Here is a 15,697-nt window from a genome sequence, read left to right as displayed (position 1 = left end):
CTGAGACCGCTGGGATACAAGAGGTCATTGATCCCAGTATGGACATGGCTTTCCTTAGAGTGATCAGAGGAGAAACACTCAACTGATTCACTAGATGTATCATATTGGATACTTTCTCTTCTGGTAGACGACACTCTTGCTTTGTCGAGTCTATTACTATCCCTAAGTACAGCTGCACTTGAGACGGGATAAGCCTGGACTTTTCCAGGTTCAGAAACCATCCTAGATTTGATAGGGCTACCATCACTCTGTCTAGTTGCTGGCTGCAATGTAGAGAGGAACTGCCCATCACTAGGAGGTCGTCCAGATAAGGCACAATCAATATGTTTTGTTCCCTTATATGGGCCATTACTTCCGCCATTAATTTTGTAAATACCCTTGGGGCAATGGCTAGACCAAACGGAAGAGCTCTGTATTGGTAATGTTTTAATCTCCCTTGTATCATCACTGCCACTCTGAGGTACTTTCGGAACTCCGGATGTATTGGCACATGATAATACGCGTCTTTTAAGTCTATTACAGTCATGAAACAAGACGGGATAAGGGATCTGACACATGATTTTATTGTTTCCATTTTGAATTTCTCTATCACCAGGTATTTGTTTAGTTGTTTCAAATTTATTATCACCCTGAAAGTTCCGTCCGGCTTCGTTCGAAGAAAAAGTGGAGAATAAAATCCCCTCGTCTCTTCCTGTCGTGGAACTTCCTGTAAGACTTTCTTTTCCAGAAGACTGAGAACTTCCCTCTGGATACTCAGTTGCTCGATCTCCGATTTTCTTTGTGGTGTAACCACAAACTGACTGTGTGGCATTGTGTGAAAGGCTGGTTTTAGGCCCGTCTTTATGATGTTTAAAGTCCAGGCACTTCCAGAAATTTTTTCCCAGGCTTGAAGAAAGTGAGTCAGTCTCCCTCCTACCTGGGGCGCACCCTCATCGTGGCTGTTTTTTATTATCCGGTTTGTTAAACATAAACCCTCCTTTTTTGAATTTTCTGTCTTCCCACCCCTCCTTTTGGTTTTTTGGGGGGCGTCTTTGTGTGAACCTTCTCCCTCGAAAGGGCCGCCTGTAAGACTGATTTGGGAATCCTGGAAAGGCTTTCTTTTTATCCACCGCTTTTTCGAGGACATCGTCTAGGGTGGGACCGAACAAATATTCCCCTTCACACGGTATGGAACACAGCTTGGCTTTAGTTTGCAGATCCCCCGGCCAGCACTTCAGCCATAATGCTCTCCTAGCCGCATTTGAGAAAGAAGCTGATCTTGCCGTCAGCCTAACTGAGTCTATTGAGGCATCTGCTAGATACGCAGCGGCACCTCTCATTGCTGACACTGAGTCCAGTATAGACTCTCTCGGGGTTTTATTTTTTAATTGAGTTTCTAAATGATCTAGCCAGACCATCAGAGCTCTTGCTGTACAAGTAGCAGCTATACCGGGTTTTAGCCCCCCGCTGTTGGCCTCCCAGGACCCCTTTAAAAAGACATCGGCCTTTTTATCCATAGGATCCTTGAGGGTTCCCATGTCCTCAAAAGGCAGAGCAAATTTTTTGGAGGCTTTCGCAATGGCGACGTCTAATTTTGGCGCCTTTCCCCATGATGCGCAGGCTGGGTCGTCAAATGGGTATTTCCTTTTGGGTGTCAACAGTACTTTGTCTGGTCTTTTCCACTCCTTTTTTATTAGGGCTTGTATTTTTTCGTTTAATGGGAATACTCTGTACTTCTTTTGTTCCAGGCCACTAAACATTAGATCTTGTAGGGATTTTTTGGAACGAGTGTCCGCCAGACCCATTGTCGCCCTAACCATTTTTACCAGCGCATCCGTTTCATCTATTGGGAAACAGTTGCGACCGCTTTCTGAAGATGCGGAGGAGGATGCTGAAGCTGTAGAGCTATCTGAATACTCACTCGTGCTATCTCCCTCGCTGGAGCTGTAATCTGGAGTTTTTTCTTTTCGTTTTCTTTTACGATTTTTTATGCTTTTTAGTGCGTCTGCCACTTGGGTTTTAATTAAGTCTTTTAATTCAGATGTAAAACTCGGCGTCTCCTCATTAATGGTGTTCCTAATACATGACGCACAGAGTTTTTTAAACCACAAATCTGGCAAATCTGCTGAACAAAGTGGGCACACTTTGTTTACTTTTTCCTTGGCATTTCTTTCCCTAGGAAACAATAAACCCCTATTAGAATATACACTTTCACGGAGGTCACTTACCCTCCTAATGTGAGGAAGATACCGGTTGTGGCTTTGAGGATGCCTCCTCCACTTGAACCACCGTCTCCCTCCTGGATCCACCAGAGCCTCTGCTGCGCTGGGATCCTGAGCTGCTGCGCTGCGTAGGTTTCCGTGACGAATGGCGCTCCTTCGGATTCTTTGTCACAGGGGCCTGTGAAATTTCTTCCACCGACTGCTCTATTCCACTCATGGCGGTAATCACTGAGCAGCGGTATGCCCCTTTCCTTCCGGATATATGCTGACAGAGCGGCGCCAGGTAACTTCCGGTTTACCCAGAGGTACCCTGCGCCGCCCCGGAAGTGACCCCCGCGCCTGCGCAGTAAGACGCTGAACCTCGCGCGCGCGCCCATTAGTTACCGGCTCACAGGAGGGACGGAGCTTCCGCAGCCGCTGCTGCTCTCTGCGATCTGCCGCTTGTCGGTGACCGGCGTCACCACCCCCTGTGCGCCTCATGGACCGGCGGAGGAAACCTCCAGGTAGCCGCCGCTACCTATTACCGATCGAGTCCTTGAAAGGGGAAGAGGCAGGCTGTCTTCTCTTCACTGCCTCCCCTCCGCGCATATGCACGAGGCCCGCCGACCCCGGAACGCGCCTTCAGGGAGGAATCCACCTGAGACCGTGGCAGGGCCTCCGCTGCCTGAACTCGGCCCGATGGTCCCTGGACTCCTGGATGGTGAGCTGTGGGATCCCCGTCGGGGACAGGAAACCGAACTGAGGTGGAGGAGAGGTCCCGCCTTTTTAACCTGTGGGTTTCCTGTCCCTGAGGGCGGATCCCTCTCTCTCGTTAGTGCCGTCATGGGGTAAGAGAAAATGGGGAGTAAAATCCCTTCCCTCTCTCAAGAGGGGGGGGACTTCCTGGATGACAGCTATCAGTTTTATGATTTCTAGTTCTAGAGCTTCTTGTTGTTGGGGAGAGGACCTCAGCGGTGTTACCATATGGTTCCGGGGTGGTAGGGATAGAAAGCCTATTTGAAGCCCTATTTTTATTAAAGTTTAGTATCCAAGGGCCGGTTGAAATTTTCTCCCAGGCCGGGAGGAACTGGGACAATCTCCCTCCCAAACATCCTAAAAAATTCATCAGACCAAAAAATATTTATAAAATATTTTATTTAAACAATATCATAATAATAAAAACATAGTAATATTACTATAACCATACACATAAAAAGGAAATCTTTATTGAGACCATACAATAAGAAAACAACAAATAACAGTATAAAATATCAATAAAAAATATATGATATAAAAGCAATATATTTGAATGCTTATTAATCCATGCGTAGATGTCAATCTTAATGACAGAAAAATTATTTGTTTAGGGATTAAGTGTTTATTATTTGATGTTATTCTTTAATTTATTTAATTATCTTGATTAATACTCTATTTAAACACGATCCCTGTATGTGCAGGACAGGGCAAACCCCAAATGATTGGTATAAAATATATACATATATGGAAGAATGTGTGTGTGTGCGAATAAATATTATATATATATATATATATATATATATATATATATATATATATATATATATATATATATATATACACATATATACACATATATACACACATACACATTCTTCCATATAATTATTCACATATAATTTTTCACACTTTTTTTAGTCATTTAAGATATAATTTCTGGATCACATGTGCCCTTATATAGCATACATATTTTGTAAAAATTATATTTATTTTTACAATATTAATTAATTTTATAGATTTTTTGTATGTATATATTTTATACCAATCATTTGGGGTTTGCCCTGTCCTGCACATACAGGGATTGTGTTTAAATAGAGTATTAATTAAGATAATTAAATAAATTAAAGAATATCATCAAATAATAAACACTTTATTTCTAGGCACCCCATCCCTCAGCTGTTTCTCTAAGCTGTCAACCCAAATCATTAGGGATCGTGACGTGCAAGCAGCTGCTATGGCTGGTCTTAAACATCCCCCTGCCGACTTCCAGGCTCCTTTAAGGAAAGTATCTGCTCTTTTATCAAGAGGATCTTTCAGAGTTCCCATATCCTCAAAGGCTAGTGCAAATTTTTTTGAGGCCTTAGCTACCGCAACGTCAAGTTTGGAAGGCTTTATCCCATGAAGTAGAAGCCTCCTCTTCAAAGGGATATTTTCTTTTTATAGAGGGGACCGATGAGTTCTTCCTCTCTGGTTTTTCCCACTCCTTTTTAATTAACGCTTGATGTTTTCATTAAGGGGAAAAACTTTACGCTTTTTTGGCATAGTCCGCCAAACATAATATCCTGGACCGTTTTGTCAGGACGAGCGTCCAATACCCCCATAGTCGACGTTACTGCCTTTACAAGTGCGTCAACTTCATCTAGGGGGAAGCAATGACGACCTCCACCCTCGGTATCTGAGGAAGAGAGGGAGGAGTCCCGTGTATCTGAGTCTCTACTCTCAGAGCTGGAAGAGTCAGAGTGAGAGTAAGCAACAGGTTCTTTGCCAATAATTTTCTTTTCACCTTTAAGGGATTTAGACCAAGTTTCTACCTCTGACTTAATTACAGATCGTAACTCAGAGGCGAAGTTTGGGGTCTTCTCACAAAGGACTCGTCCTATACAGGAGTCACACAACTTCTTTTCCCAGGATAGCGGTAAAGCTTTTTCACACAAGGGACAGGTTCTGTTTTTTGCTTTCCCCGTTCTCTTCCTTACCTAAGATAAACGGAGAAGAGGGAACCCCAATTACAACAGTGAACTTTCACAAAGATCACTCACCAATCTGACGAAGCCACAGGTACCGGTTCTGGAGGAGGGGTAGGATCATGTATCGTGAGATCCGTCGGCTGGAGCTGCTGGTCGCTGTCTTCCATGGTACTACCTTGGGACGGCATGCAGCAAGGAGCTCCCTTTCCCACTGCTTTTTTAAAGCATGGCGCCTATTACCAGCCCCTCCCCCTGTGGCTACATTGCTGAGGAAGCACTTTTTTTTCTTCTTTTCTTTCTTCTGCGCATGCTGTGAGGGACTCAGAAATGAAGCATTGTGGTTCCAGGGCAGCGCCATCTTGGTGCACCTCATGCACTCACTGCGCCTGCCCAGAACCGGAAGTGGTTTACCATTTCCAATGCGGCATCCATCTTGGAAGTCCTGGCCTCCTCGTGTGCACCAGGTCCCGGAAGCCCCTATCTCCTATCCGAAGTGGCGGCTGCGCTTCCCCCCGCTCACTCTCCAGACCCATCGGTCCGAGCAGTGGCGGATTCGGGAACCGCACCAGCCGTGGCAGGGGCACCCCCGCTGCCAGAACTGACTGGCCAGCTCCGGACTCCTCGGTTGGTCTTCGGATATCACAGGTACCAATCCTTGTAGGTTCCCAGTCAGGGACAGGAAACCAAACTGATGCAGGGGAGAGGTACCGCTGTTTTATCCTGTAGGTTTCCTGTCCCTGAAGGGAGGATCACCTCTCTGGTGGTGCTGTCATGGGGGACTGAGAAAAGTATTTTTGCATTGCTTTATTCTGAGAGCTACAACTTATTTTCGGGATGATGGAGCTGTATGGCGGCCTGAATGTTGCGGAACAAGATGACATTTCAGCTATACCATTTCTTATTTACATTAGTCTTTTTGATCACGCTTTATTCCATTTTTTGCTCTGCAGTATGATAAAGCATTTTTTGCCTCAGGTTTTTTTTTTTTTTTTTACGGTGTTCACTAAAGGGGTTAACTAGTGGAATAGTTTTATAGGTCTGGTCATTCCAGACACCGATACCAAATAGGTATACTTTTATTGTTTATTTAATTTTTTTCATAATATTTATTTATGGGTATAATATTAAAATATCTTTATTTTGAGATATTTAAAAAAATATATTTTTACAACTTCTCACTTATTTTTACTATGGGACTTTCACTTTCTGCAGTCTGATCACAGTTATAAAGGTATAGCAATACAGAAACACGGCGCAGGCGATCACCATGACGTACATAGGCTGCATTGATTTGGAAGCCCTTTCCTATCATAACGTATATGTACTGCAAATGTCGGGAAGTGGTTAAAGGGAATAAAAAAAAAAAAAAAAAAAAAAAAAAAAAACAACAAAGCACTCACTCATCAGTCCTGTAGAGAGCCAGAGCATGGCCTGTGAAATCCACGACATCCTGTCCCAAATCAAATTTCTTGTAAACTTCTAGCATAGTCGTCCTCTTAGGGTCAACCCCTTCCAGTGTCTTTGGATCATTTTCATCAAAGCTTGCGACAAAGCTTAGAAACTTCTTAAACCGTCGCTTTTCGAACAAACCCATCAAACCTTTAATAATTAGGTAGAGAGTGACAGGAAGAATTGTGTCCTCAGTACATACAAGTGCATAACATGGAAGACAAACAGTTTACCAACATTTTGTACAAAAAAAAAAAAAAATTTAAAATAGGCAAATCATTAACTTGTGTCATCAGCCATGTCTCCCAATTCCTCATGCATGCCTAAGTCCACCAACGATAAATGGGTTATCAATGGGGAGAGGGGAAAATGGGGGTAAGGTTGAAGGGGTAAAGTCCTGAAATATACATAAAATGGTTGTCTTGTGAACCTGCTGAATGTAACAGGATCAGATACAATATGTCACAAAAGTGAGTACACCCCTCACATTTTTGTAAATGTATTATCTATTCATAGGAAAACACTGAAGATATGACACATTGATGCAATATAAAGCAGTAGAGCAGTAAATTCGGTGTGCCCTCTGAAAAACTCACTCCGCCATTAATGTCTAAACCGCTGGCAACAAAAGTAAGAACATCCCTTAGTGAAAATGGACGAATTGTGCCCTATTATCCATTTTCCCTCCCCAGTGTCATGTGACTCAGTGTTACAAGGTTTTAGGTGTGATTGGAGAGCAGGCGTGGTAAATGTGGTGTTATCACTCTCATACTGGTCACTAGAAATATGGCACCTCATGGTAAAGAAATCTGAGCATCTGGGAAAAAAAAAAAATGTTGCTCTACATAAGATGGCCTTGGGTATCAGAAGATTGCAAAAACCCTAACACTGAGCTGCAGCACGGTGGCCAAGACCATAAAGGGGTGTAACAATACAGATTCCGCTTAAGAAGTGGCGTCGCCATGGTCGACCAGAGAAGTTGAGTGCACATCCTCAGCATCATATCCAGAGGTTGTCTTTTCAAAGTAGACATACGAGTGCTGCCAACATTGAGGCAGAGGTTAAAGGGGTGGGGTGATCCACCTGTGAGTATTCTCACATTACGCCACACTGCATCACACTGGTCTGCATGGCTGTCGTCCCAGAAGGAAGCCACTTCTAAAGATAATGCACAAGAAAGCCCACAAACAGACTAAGGACATACCGTATTTTTCGGACTATAAGACACACCATTTCCCCCAAAAAATTGTTAGGAAAGGGGGGGTGGGGGGGGCGGAGGGGGCATCTTATAGTTCGAATGCAGGCTTACCGGCAGTGGTGTGGCGGCGGCAGAGGTGCGGGGGATGATGAGTGATGAGGCTTGGTGAGCGGTATGGCATGAGCAGGGTCCCTTCCACAAGTGAGGTGACGCCTCTGCCCGGTATCCAAGGAGAGCAGCAGAGCCGGGTAAAACACTGCTTTCTTGGTGTAGGCAGCAATCTTCCTGAGGCTGCACATGCGCAGATTGAGTTCTCTGCTTCCCGAGGCTTCAGGAAAATGCCCGTGGAGGCAACGCGTGCGCAGATTGAGATTGCGGCGGCCATTTTCCTGAAGCCGAGTTCACAGACAGACCTTGGCTTCAGGAAAATGGCTGCCGCGATCCCCATCAGCACACGCGTGGCCTCCCGCAGCCATTTTCCTGAAGCCTCGGGAAGCAGAGTACTCAATGTGCGCACGCGCAGTCTCAGGAAGATGGCCGCTGCCACCGAGAAACCGATGATTAACACAGCTCTGCTGCTCACCTTGGATACCGGGCCGCGGAGTCACCTCACCTGAGATGACTGCACGTCTGCCGCCGCCACAGCACTGCCTTAACCCCCAGTGGACACCAGGCCGTAGCGTCGCCCATTTAAGCAGGAAGGGACCCTGCTCAGGTGCACGCTGTACCGCCCACCGCGCCTCAGCATCACCGCACCTCTGCCAACACCATGCCTCCTGTGACCCTGCTCTGCCACCACCTGCCCTCAGGTAAGATACCGTACCTTAAATTCGGACAATAAGACGGACCCCCATGTTATTAAAAAAAATATTTTTTTTTCTGCAATTTTCACCCCAAATTTGGGGTGCGTCTTATGGTCCGGTGCGTCTTATAGTCCGCAAAATACGGTAGCTTACTGGAACCACGTCCTGTGGTCTGATGAGACCAAGATAAATAAGATAAAGTTATTTGGTTCAGAACGTGTCAAGTGTGTGGTGGCAACCAGGTGAGCAGTACAAAGACCAGTGTGTCTTGCTTACAGTCAAGCAAGGTGGGCGAGTCATGGTTTGGGGCTGTACGAGTGTTGCTGGCAGTGCGGGGAGCCACAGTTCATTGAGGGAACCATGAATGCCAACAAGTACTGTGACATACTGAAGCAGAGCATGATCCCCTCCATTCGGAAACTGGGTTGAGAAGCAGTGTTCCAACATAACGACCCCAAACACCTCAAAGATGACCACTGCCTTGCTAAAGAAACAGAACAAAGGTGCATGACTGGCCAAGCATGTTTCCAAACCTAAACCCTATTGAGCCTCTGTGTCGCATCCTCAAACGGAAGCTGGAGGAGCGCAAGGTCATGGGTTTATGAGAAATCGCTCCTGTCAAGCCAATCTAATCAGTTTTTATGAAGAGGTAAGCTATAGGCTGGACCACGGTGAGTCATTGGACGTGGTATATCTCGATTTTTCCAAAGCGTTTGATACCGTGCCGCACAAGAGGTTGGTACACAAAATGAGAATGCTTGGTCTGGGGGAAAATGTGTGTAAATGGGTTAGTAACTGGCTTAGTGATAGAAAGCAGAGGGTGGTTATAAATGGTATAGTCTCTAACTAGGTCGCTGTGACCAGTGGGGTACCGCAGGGGTCAGTATTGGGACCTGTTCTCTTCAACATATTCATTAATGATCTGGTAGAAGGTTTACACAGTAAAATATCGATATTTGCAGATGATACAAAACTATGTAAAGCAGTTAATACAAGAGAAGATAGTATTCTGCTACAGATGGATCTGGATAAGTTGGAAACTTGGGCTGAAAGGTGGCAGATGAGGTTTAACAATGATAAATGTAAGGTTATACACATGGGAAGAAGGAATCAATATCACCATTACACACTGAATGGGAAACCACTGGGTAAATCTGACAGGGAGAAGGACTTGGGGATCCTAGTTAATGATAAACTTACCTGGAGCAGCCAGTGCCAGGCAGCAGCTGCCAAGGCAAACAGGATCATGGGGTGCATTAAAAGAGGTCTGGATACACATGATGAGAGCATTATACTGCCTCTGTACAAATCCCTAGTTAGACCGCACATGGAGTACTGTGTCCAGTTTTGGGCACCGGTGCTCAGGAAGGATATAATGGAACTAGAGAGAGTACAAAGGAGGGCAACAAAATTAATAAAGGGGATGGGAGAACTACAATACCCAGATAGATTAGCGAAATTAGGATTATTTAGTCTAGAAAAAAGACGACTGAGTGGCGATCTAATAACCATGTATAAGTATATAAGGGGACAATACAAATATCTCGCTGAGGTTCTGTTTATACCAAGGAAGGTGACGGGCACAAGGGGGCATTCTTTGCGTCTGGAGGAGAGAAGGTTTTTCCACCAACATAGAAGAGGATTCTTTACTGTTAGGGCAGTGAGAATCTGGAATTGCTTGCCTGAGGAGGTGGTGATGGCGAACTCAGTCGAGGGGTTCAAGAGAGGCCTGGATGTCTTCCTGGAGCAGAACAATATTGTATCATACAATTAGGTTCTGTAGAAGGACGTAGATCTGGGGATTTATTATGATGGAATATAGGCTGAACTGGATGGACAAATGTCTTTTTTCGGCCTTACTAACTATGTTACTATGTTACTATGTAAGGTCTCTATCATTCACCATCTGGATGACAACCTGTGAAGCTCTAGTGAACTCCATGTCCAAGAGTGTCAAAGCAATACTGGAAGTTAATGGTGACCACACAAAATAGTGACACTTGGCACAATTTGGTCGTTTTCACTTAGGGGTGTACTCTGTTTAGTTTCTAGCGGTTTCACACATTACTGACTGTGTTGCGTTATTTATTGGGCACACCAAATTTAATATTTTCAATGTCCCATGAAAATGTATAAAAAATATTTACAAAAATGTGAGGGGTATGGTCACTGATGCACTATGTGATTTAGTAAGGTCAGATTTATGGTACATTACTCTGCAATGGGTAGGTTTGGGGTGAGAAAAGGAATATCACAGGCCACACATTAATCTGAAGAAAAGCATGACACAAGAACATGGTTATAGGTCTTTAGATTTCTCTTTTATTTGGGATTGGAGTTACTCACTGGATGAAAGAGCTTCTGCTTCTGTAGAGGGAACCTTGTAGATCTTTCCTCCTTTGTACACAAAACTTCCTTCTATTACTTTGAAGTCCAGGTAACGGGTAACTTCAGTATACATCAGCATTTTAACCAACTGGCCTAACAAAAAAAAAAAACAACAACCCAAAAGGAAGGTGAACTGGAGTAAAGCCAATCCTATGGACTAATCACTACTTATAGAGCTGTTATTCAGAAACTACAATACTAATACCACAATCTTACCATTAGCCATGAGAAACTTGGGGATTAGATCCACATTCCAGTCTCGTCCACGGCCCATGGTCTCTGAGGGGGATCCTGGGATGTTAAACCTTTTGTATAACTAGACAACATCACAAATGTCAGAAAATCAGGCTGTACATGACACATCACAAGCATTACTTGCATAATGGAAGAGTTTTGGATGAAATGCACAGAAGTTTGAGAAGTAACAAACATGAATGCTTACATCTTCCAAAGGTGTAATGGAAGCACTGTCTCCCCCATAGTAAGAGTTACGATCCATGTGCAACACCTTCTTTCCATTTACTGACATTATTCCTGACAGGATGCATTCCTACAAAGTAGAAACATAACATTACCAACAACAAACGCCACTAGACATATTCTAATGAAGTCAAGAAGAATTCCACAGATCTAGGCTGATTGTCTGTTTACACAGACTGACCGTTAATTGGTGTTAATTGGCAAATATCAGTGGTTTAGCAGCCGGTCCTCACAGACCGTGGTAATGAAGGCGTAATAAATTAGGTGCAATTGCTCACTGCACATGAACTGCCATTGTTCTCAGCAGCGCAGTCCTGTTCACACAGGACAATGAACTGCAGGAAATGATCTTTCACTTGACATAATGAGTGCTTTGAATGTCTATGCTGCATGATTGTAGTTCGTAGGAACACACTTTCACTGTAAATACAACTTAAAAGGAGTTGTCCACTACTAGGACAACCCCTTCTAATTCCCCATGTTCGGCCCGATCAACTAAAAATACTTATACTCGCCTCCCATGCCGGAGTCGTTCCTGCTCTACCGGCACTCGCGTTCCCAGGGCTCACATGCGGTTGGTATCAAACGTGAACCCCATCAGCACTGGTGTCCCCGTCCCAGTCTTCAGATGTATAAGTGATATAGGGGAGGCAAGAGCTGCAGCTGGCCGCTCACTCCTCCTTGATTACCAACACTTCTCAATTTGGAGGCAGCGACACTAGTGGTGATTGAGAACAGAGTTCACGTGTCATAACCGCAAGTGAACCCTGGGAGAGCAAGTGTCAACAATGCTGACAAAGCACCAACACGGGAGGAGAGCATTTTTACTTTATCGGGGCCAAATATAGGAAATGAAACAGGGTTGTCCTAGTAGTAGACAATCCCTTTAAGCTTAGAACGCAGCAGTCGTGTGTTCCATCGTGACAATCTTATTTTACCAATTTTGCTCTAACTTTATAGAAGGAAATTAAAATTCCCCAAATGTGTTTTTCTCTTTTCTAATTACAGACAGGATTCATGTAAAATGTTAATGCATAAACTTCATTTCTATGTATAGTTTGTCAGCTCCCTTCATCTTTCTTAGGTCTCTTCTTTCCACGTTTGGGTGCTAGGGAGCCACACATCAGGTGAAATAAAGCATGTAGTAAAACAGCACGTGTCCATCACAGACTGCTGTACAATATGGACATCTATGGGGAGCCAGGAAAAACTAGGATGTGCCACCATGACATCAATGTAAGTTCTCTGAGGAGAATTATTTCTATTCCATGCAGATCTATTTTAAAAGGGAATCTGTCAGTAGAATCCACCCTCCTAAGCAGTCTCTATGGGCATGTAGGTTATACAAAGCTGGATAAAATGATACCTTGATATTTGCTATCAGATGTCTTATTCCAGAGAAAACCAAGAGATTTTTTTTTTTTGTTTAAAGCCTCTTTCACACTTCCGTCAGTACGGGTCTGTCGCAATGCGTCGGGCCAACGTATCAACGGACGTTGTGAAAGTTGTGGGAAGCGAATGCAGTTTTTCAACACATCCACTGCCCATTCTGAACTCCGGGATGGAGGGGGCGGAGTTTCAGCAATGGCGGACGCGACGAACAAAAAATGGCAGACGCGACAAACTTGAACTTTTTTTGGCCCGACGGTTCGCCAAAACACGACGGATCCGTCGCACGACGGATGCGACGTGCGGTCATCCGTCACCAGTACAAGTCAATGGTAAAAAAAGCATCCTGCAAGCACTTTTGCAGGATCTGTTTTTTCCCCCAAAACGACAGATTGCGACGGATAAAGTGTGAAAGAGGTCTAATATGTACAGTGCCTACAAGAAGTATTCAACCCCCTGCAGATTTAGCAGGTTTAATAAGATGCAAATAAGTTAGAGCCTTCAAACAAGAGCAGGATTTATTAACAGATGCATAAATCTTACAAACCAAAAAGTTTTGTTGCTCAGTTAAATTTTTATAAATTTTAAACATAAAAGTGTGGGTCAATTATTATTCAACCCCTAGGTTTAATATTTTGTGGAATAACCTTTGTTTGCAATTACAGCTAATAATCGTCTTTTATAAGACCTGATCAGGCCGGCACAGGTCTTTGGAGTTATCTTGGCCCACTCCTCCATGCAGATCTTCTCCAAGTTATCTAGGTTCTTTGGGTGTCTCATGTGGACTTTAATCTTGAGCTCCTTCCACAAGTTTTCAATTGGGTTAAGGTCAGGAGACTCACTAGGCCACTGCAACACCTTGATTTTTTGCCTCTTGAACCAGGCCTTGGTTTTCTTGGCTGTGTGCTTTGGGTCGTTGTCTTGTTGGAAGATGAAATGACGACCCATCTTAAGATCCTTGATGGAGGAGCGGAGGTTCTTGGCCAAAATCTCCAGGTAGGCCGTGCTATCCATTTTCCCCATGGATGCGGACCAGATGGCCAGGCCCCTTGGCTGAGAAACAGCCCCACAGCATGATGCTGCCACCACCATGCTTGACTGTAGGGATGGTATTCTTGGGGTCGTATGCAGTGCCATCCAGTCTCCAAACGTCACGTGTGTGGTAGGCACCAAAGATCTCGATCTTGGTATCATCAGACCAGAGAACCTTGAACCAGTCAGTCTCAGAGTCCTCCAAGTGATCATGAGCAAACTGTAGACGAGCCTTGACATGACGCTTTGAAACTAAAGGTACCTTACGGGCTCGTCTGGAACGGAGATCATTGCGGTGGAGTACGTTACTTATGGTATTGACTGAAACCAATGTCCCCACTGCCATGAGATCTTCCCGGAGCTCCTTCCTTGTTGTCCTTGGGTTAGCCTTGACTCTTCGGACAAGCCTGGCCTCGGCACGGGAGGAAACTTTCAAAGGCTGTCCAGGCCGTGGAAGGCTAACAGTAGTTCCATAAGCCTTACACTTCCGGATGATGCTCCCAACAGTGAAGACAGGTAGGCCCAACTCCTTGGAAAGGGTTTTGTACCCCTTGCCAGCCTTGTGACCCTCCACGATCTTGTCTCTGATGGCCTTGGAATGCTCCTTTGTCTTTCCCATGTTGACCATGTATGAGTGCTGTTCACAAGTTTGGGGAGGGTCTTAAATAGTCAGAAAAGGCTGGAAAAAGAGATAATTAATCCAAACATGTGAAGCTCATTGTTCTTTGTGCCTGAACTACTTCTTAATACTTTAGGGGAACCAAACAGAATTCTGGTGGGTTGAGAGGTTGAATAATAAATGACCCTCTGAAAAGACTTCACATTTAAAAAAAAAAATAAACAAAGAAATAACATTCTTTTTTGCTGCAGTGCATTTCACACTTCCAGGCTGATCTACAGTCCAAATGTCACAATGCCAAGTTAATTCCAAATGTGTAAGCCTGCTAAATCTGCAGGGGGTTGAATACTACTTGTAGGCACTGTAAATAAGCTGTTAAGATCTATGGGCTGGACACTGATCTGCACGAGAGCTAAGTTTTAAGTGAAAGGGGGCATTTACCATTGTGATGTGTGATGGCCGCTCTCCTGATCTCACTGCAGAGCGGTTTGATTATACCTCACACAACTGCAGGTTCCTCTCACCACTTCATCTTCCATCTCACAGCAGCCAGCATTGCAATACAGCAGAGCTGAAGCTGTTAACGTGTTTGTAAGGAGACCGTTTAGTTCTACTGCCTGTGTTAGGTTACACGTCTCAAACTGGAAATGTCCCCTTTCATTTAAAATGAGCTTTGAAGGCTGATTCTCCGATCCTATGACCGGACCATAGATCTTGACAGCTCATTTACATACAACAAAAACTCTGGAATAAATCATCAGATAGACATCAAAGTATTTTATTCAGCTTCATATGACCACATGCCCATATAGATGGCTTAGGAGGGTTGATCCTACTGACCGATTCCCTTTAACTACTAGGAAATGGTTTTCCAATAGTCGCTTTTAAGAAAATATCACAGACTCATTTCCTATGAAATTCCATAGTTTTATTTCTGTTAAATAACTATGGCATAAAGTTACAAGAATTGAAGTAAATTTCATAATCTGACCACTCTATACCCCAAGACAGAGAAAAGTGATAGTATGAACCACCCTGGAATGGGCTGACATAGTATTAGGGTACGTTTCCATGATCCGTGTTTGTTCAGGATTCCACTAATATGAATTTCCGCATGAATCCCGCAACTCTGCTTACTTGCATTTTTGCATCTCTTTTGTATGTTAGATTTGATGTGCAAAGAGATAGATATGGGAGAGTAGAGCGATATGAGGTAGATATTATATATTTCAAGGATAACGAAGTATCATGTGGGTGCAGTTTACTGTACATGTATTAACCTAATAAATACCGTAAATAACGGAATTGTCACATAGATGTGCCAATTCCGGCGCTTTGCCTGGCTCTTCCCAATTGCTCTGGAGTTGTGGCAAGCGGGATAATTGTAGTTGGTGACAGCTGTGATTTATCAAAAATAACAGCTGGCATCAAGTCGC

General features: G+C 44.1%; 1 protein-coding gene across 1 annotated transcript in view; it reads right to left on the bottom strand.

The window, feature by feature from the left end:
* The window catches only part of GDI2 (GDP dissociation inhibitor 2), an 88,920-nt gene that overhangs the window by 51,220 nt on the left and 22,003 nt on the right, over positions 1-15,697 (bottom strand). Inside the window, exons 2-5 of the mRNA XM_069765333.1 lie at positions 11,184-11,291; positions 10,958-11,057; positions 10,700-10,834; positions 6,304-6,502 (exon numbers count right to left, since the gene is read on the bottom strand). Of these exons, the coding sequence (XP_069621434.1) occupies positions 6,304-6,502; positions 10,700-10,834; positions 10,958-11,057; positions 11,184-11,291 (542 nt within the window). The remainder of the gene's footprint in view (positions 1-6,303; positions 6,503-10,699; positions 10,835-10,957; positions 11,058-11,183; positions 11,292-15,697) is intronic.

The sequence above is a fragment of the Ranitomeya imitator genome, chromosome 4 (genome assembly GCF_032444005.1).
Source record: "Ranitomeya imitator isolate aRanImi1 chromosome 4, aRanImi1.pri, whole genome shotgun sequence".
Classification (NCBI taxonomy): Eukaryota; Metazoa; Chordata; class Amphibia; order Anura; family Dendrobatidae; genus Ranitomeya; species Ranitomeya imitator.
Note: the sequence above shows the minus strand (reverse complement) of the source record. Positions and strands in the feature narration are given on the sequence as shown.